Below are 6149 nucleotides of genomic sequence, written 5' to 3' on the forward strand. Positions count from 1 at the left end.
GTGTCTATTTGACACATCTTTAATCACCTTTCAATGATCAGCCAGGTGATCAATGATGACTAAAACATGTAACCTGCCACAGGTTCATTAACAACTTCCAAACTCGTGTCGGCCATTTTGACATCTTGTACTTGATGAAAATGTATTACGATGGCTCTCACTCTATGAACTCACACAATGTGAAAGTCAATTCTTAAATGTCATGACTCCAGCTGGTCCATATGCTGCACATGTTTTTTCTCTCTCGCCGCTTTGATCGAAGTTCTTTTTTATTCCATGACACGCTGTATTGTTTCACTATATAAGATACCTCGATGTTTTCTTATTTTTTCTTGCATTTAGGGGATAAAAGACACCTCGGTTTTGGTTGAAAAGGTAAAACATTGGTGAAAATGAAGTGACAGGTATGAGAGATGTTCAGTAATGCATGGAAATTATCAAAGTCAGATGTTTCTTGAGTGGTCAATGTAGGAGTCCTCCGCCTATGAAAGGCGAGGCCTATCTAATTAAGAGGATTACCTCTGTACATCATGTAGTAAAGTACACCTGGACACATTTACCCGTGTACAAATAAAGCTTTCAATTTAACATAACGTTTACATTTTGTTTGATACTTGACATTTCGAGTCACAACTTGAGACAGAAAAACTTCAACTTGATTCATGAGTAGGTGTGAAATCTCATGTCAAGAGCAGATAACTCTTTTGTCATTTTACATTTTATTTACCATACTAAAAAATCACAAAGAATATCCAACAGACAATGACATGTAAAACGTTATGATTATTAAATACAAAATGTTACAAGTAAACAAGTGACCTCATTGTCTGACATTGGCCCAACACGGGAGGCTTACCAACATACGGCGCACCTGCATCCTATATTGTTTGAAGTTCCTAAAAATCCACACACTGTCCAATGGTTTATTCGCGTTATGTTTTAGACATTGAATTAAACAATCGTGCCATGAAGACAGCATTATCGTTAAAAGGAAAGGAATTTAAGGATGATAATGGCTGCAGTTCAAATATCAAGTACAACTCGTTTAAAATTCACCGACTGGATGTGCCATGTAGCTAAGGGGAGGCGTGTGATACTCCCAATATTTCTGAAAAAGACAAGCAATGGACATGTTTTCTATGTCATAACAAAGTTCAGCTCTTGTACTCACTCAGAGAAGCGGACATGTTGGTTATTGCTCTATAATCTGACAGCAGATAAATGGTATATCACAAACTTTAACTCTCTTCCGTGTTTTCGACCGGTGTGCTCCCCGGAAGTGAGTCAAAAGCATTCGAACGATGTATGCGCATGCCCATCGTACGGCTTTACCATATATGGTTGTCGTCCAGGTGAGCGCGCCATTTCAGATCAAATATTGTCCGTGTTAGGATATATTTATTTATAATATTGACCACGTTGTTGTGATTGCACACAACTGATGGCAGGTTTCTGTACTGTCCCTGTTTAATCAGTCTGCAAAGGCGATCGTCGTGGAATCCCTTTGTGTTTAAAATTGAAGATTATTCAGCTGAGCTGGAATGAGGTTGTGACGACATAAAAAGTTGTTTGAAATCGTTTAACCGTAAACAAAATATAATGAGATCGGAATTCTAAATGTTCTGTTTGTCAATCGACGTTTGTGGTGTTTCAATATGGATAAGTTTAAAACAACAATAAACAATTTAAGATTGTCAAAATATAACCATACTGTAATAGGGCTGGGTTGGGTAACTCGGGTACTCGTGTCGGGTGGGTACTGAGTAGGACACGGGTACCCACAGGACTACCCGGACCCGTGGTTAGTCACTTGATTATATTGTTTAATGGCAAAAATTACCTAGAACTCTATGGTGACAAACGATCACATTTCTTTCCGACTATGCACACATTCCTTCTGACTTTATATGTTTGCATAAAGTGAGTGAGTGAGTATGGTTTTACGCCGCTTTTAGCAATATTCCAGCAATATCACGGCGGGGTTTGCATAAAGATAAAACTTCAGTCAACTTCAGTGTATACATGACCAGATTATTTTATACGTGTATCTAAATACATTTTGACAGGAGTAGGGTCAAATTTTGTACCTTTCTCTTGAGACCTACAGCGGGTACCCGGGGTGGGGGGTGGGGGGTGGGGGGGTGGGGGGGGGGGGGGGGGGGTACCCGGGTAGTTAATTTAGACTCGTCCCCGCCCTATACTGTAATATACATATATTTATTTCAGTAAATACGTATGTAGGGCCAAGTTACCAGAAACGATTTCTTCAGTTGGTCAATGAGAAAAGGTTTAATTACTTAATCTTAATGGGGTTACACTGTGTTTTAGCTTGACTTAATTATTGTCAAAGGGTAATTTCCTGTATCAAGTTTCAAGAACATCACATCACCTATTATGTAGCTATAAATGGCTCTGACGGATCAACAGAGAGACGGTGTGGGTGACGGGGTAGGAGGAGGGCTCATGCGACAAAATTCCTAGCATATGGGTCAGCACCAATTTGGACTTCAAATTCCAACTCAATTAATTAAGTTGACACACGGTGATATAGCCGAACCACAGTTCAAAGACAGCCAAGCCCAACTCAGTCACTTGAAGAGTTAAATAAACTGCCGGACAAAAGAAAGCATACACTAAAAAAATGGATTTGATAAAAAATTATAAAAGTTAGCAGGGTGAAAACAAATTGAACTCTTTGCCCTCAGATTTTACCTCTGCCTTTGTGAAATGCGCAGATCCAGAAGTGGCGTGTAGATCCGGGTGCGCACCCACCCACCCAACACCTGTTTTTTATATAAATTTATATAAAATCGAACCCGACCATGCCACTGCCGATTACCAGGGTGGGTATAAAATACTCTTATATTCACTTCCCGCCAATATATGTATTGTGAGGGGAATCTGCGTACAATTGCAGTTATAAATTATTATTTTTAATTCGTTTTTTTTAATCATTTTTCTTAATTTACTGGATCATCCCCGATTATCAAGTGTATAATATGTCTATCATATTCGGATATTGATATGGAAATATTCACTGAATAAACGCGGGTGGGGATGAATATACAATCATGTATGTATAAAAAAAATTCTATATGTTTGTTCCTTTTAACAGAACCGAAAACAACATACGCGAATAAAGAAACGAGAACAGGTGTAAAGGAGAGACACTTTCAGTTTCAAATAGTTTTCAGGAAACTCCCATTTTCGCTATTCTACAAACGTCACATATCATGAAGCATTGAATGAAACTGCTAAAAACAGCTTGTTTCCCTTGGTCATCGAGGTCACACTATTTGTGCATGCCAAAACAAACTTCACCTGGGGCTTATATTTTACATGTCACTGGCACATTCCAGTGTCCGCGCCTACTCGCTGTAGCGTGGGCGCAATAATATTCGTGGGGGAAAAGGCAAATAATTACATTTGTGGCGATCAATTAATTAAATTGTTTTTGGTTATTTATTAATGCCGGAAGGGTGGTCGACAGAGGGAAAACAGAAAAACGCAATGGGAAGAGCGGCGTGAAAAAAAATAGAATTTGTGGAAAACGCTTGAAATAATGGACTCATGTGTTCGTAATACAAAATTCCCTTTACGACTCCTCTGTAGGGTTGGGGTGGGTGTGGGCGGGGTTATTATATAGGTGCATCGGTGGGGGTATCATTTTAAGGACCCCCTAATAAATAACTTAAAGACCAGTCTCAAGTTTAATTTAGATGAGATAACCTACATTACGTCACGCAATTCTTAAAACAGAATGGTCTCTATTTATATTGGTTATTGTATTATTGTAAAAAGGCATCACGACATTAAACAAACATGCATCTATATCTGGCAGTGAGACATTGGGATGAAGTAATAGTTGAGGGAGGGTCGCAAGCCATTCCAATATGGCCGTGTCCTTGGTCTTCAGTAGCAGCATCAAAGGAGTTGAAAAACATAAACAAGCAACCAGGATGGCTGACAAATCATTTTATTCACCCTTCGCAACGTCTCAGAGCTGTGTAAAGTGATTGAAATATTATGCCATATATACTACTCAAAAGAAGTTAAAGAACACCTGCTTGTTTTATATTACTATAGATTAACTATAGTAATATGAAAAATTCAGGTGTTCTTTAACTTCTTTGAGTAGTATAGTTTGAATAGTTTGATAGGCATTACTTCGAAGATGACGGATAACAATATAGATCCTTATACCGTTGTCAAGCAAGACAGTATTGCTTGACAACGGTATAAGGATCTATACCGAAAGATCGTCTTTACGGTATAAAGAATATGTTATCCATAAATTGTGTCTACTTTGTAGTATAGATTGATTCGGACGTGATATTGACAGTCCGTGTAATATCTGTTGCCTCTTTACGATATATAAAGACTCCGAGGCCGTGACTTATCGTGCGTGGGTGCGGGCGGGCGGGCCTGCGCGCGTGAGTGTTTGTTGGTTTAAACTGCATCCAGAAATATTCCACCTATATGACTATGCACGCTGTCGGGGTACGTTGTAGGGCTGGGACGGGTGACTCGGGTACTCGGGTCGGGTGGGTACTGAGTAGGACCCGGGTACTAACAGGGCTACCCGGACCCGTGGTTAGTCACGTGATATATTGTTTCATGACAAAAAAAATATCTAAAACTCTATGGTTACACTACAAGTCACTATTGTTCGCATTTCTTTCTGACTATGCACCCATTCCTTCTGACCTTTATAGTTTTGAATAAAGATAAAACTTCAGTCAACTTCAGTGTATGCATGACCAGATCGTTTTATACGTGTATCTAAATACGTTTTACCAGGGCTACGGTCAAACGTTTCCAAATCGGACATTTTACACCCAAGTCTTGAGACATATAGCGGGTATCCGGGTAGGGTCGGGTAATAGCGTGGTGGGTACCGGGGTTGTAAATTTGGACTCGTCCCAGCCTTAGTACGTTTACACGCAGTGAAGAAGTCACCGAAATGACTTACAAACCTTTAAAGCACTAGGCATATATCAATCAAAACAGGCCTACTTGGTCGCATTTAAAAATAAAAGAACAACAAACAAGCTGCCAATAAACCCTAGAATTCTAAACCTATGAAAACACACAAAGTCCTTTTAGTCCCCCACCCCATCCCACAACACCCCCACCCCCACTCCCTCCAGCGCACGTTAAATTAGGAGGTAAGTCACCGAGCAGCAGATTCACCCAGTCGCCTCTTACGACAAGCATTGGTCCAGGGAACCTATTTCAGTCAGTTTTCAAGGAAAGAGTTGTAAAATTGAGAGATACTTAAAGGGTTGTGAATAAATATTTCATTTATGTCTAAGAATTCTATCCTACGACTCTGGTTCTTCTTTAACAATTCGTGTTCGCTATTCAACTGAGTCCAACATTTTACTGTCGTATGATTCATTGAGTCATTTCTTCAGCTCACACCTGTTATTCCACATTTTATTCGTAAAACTCCGGAAAAGAACAAAACCCATTTATTCCATATAAAGCACATGACCCATTTTCATAGTTTAATATAAGCAATATGCGGGTCTTGGATTATGCTAACACGAACATGCATTAAGTGTTTCTTTTCATACTGAATACGAGTATTGTAAGTGGCAGTATTAATGATAATGTGAAATAATAGGTTAATAAGATAAAAGTATATTTAAATATGTGTTTTACAGCTTCTTCAGGTATGTATGTATAATACTGGATAATCGAGAATGATGGTGTGTATAATTATCGTACATTAATTTCGCATCCAGTTCAAATTACGTCAATAGCTTCCGTGATGTAAAAACATCTCTTATACAGATGAGAAATGTAATTAATCTCGTACATCAGTGAAAATAAAACACGATCTATGCGGGTTCCTGTTAAGAATGGTGATGATTCTTTTATTGGATACTTGTCGTTCTTGACTTGATAGTTAACGGAATATTGCCAATATTTGCATATAATGTATATAGACACATACTTAAGTTTCCAACATATTCCACCACTGACTTGATAAAACATACCGCGAATGTAATTTGTATATTTATAAAGTTCACTTCTTTATTTCGAAGCTATTTCCTATACTCTTTCTAAATGGGCCCTACATTTAGTTTACTTCAGCTTAAAAGGGGCCGATAACTCTCATGTCTAACTTCCGTTGTTCATAG

The 6149-nt window shown here is 38.7% G+C and overlaps 1 protein-coding gene across 1 annotated transcript in view; it reads right to left on the minus strand.

Moving 5' to 3' along the window:
- Positions 1-1286, minus strand: part of LOC124138481 (actin-interacting protein 1-like) — a 32582-nt gene extending 31296 nt beyond the window's left edge. Inside the window, exon 1 of the mRNA XM_048385158.1 lies at positions 1172-1286. Coding sequence (XP_048241115.1) covers positions 1172-1187 — 16 coding nt within the window. The 5' untranslated portion in view covers positions 1188-1286. The remainder of the gene's footprint in view (positions 1-1171) is intronic.
- Positions 1287-6149: the final 4863 nt, after the last annotated feature.

This window comes from Haliotis rufescens, unplaced genomic scaffold, assembly GCF_023055435.1.
Source record: "Haliotis rufescens isolate VD_foot unplaced genomic scaffold, xgHalRufe1.0.p SCAF_54, whole genome shotgun sequence".
Classification (NCBI taxonomy): domain Eukaryota; kingdom Metazoa; phylum Mollusca; class Gastropoda; order Lepetellida; family Haliotidae; genus Haliotis; species Haliotis rufescens.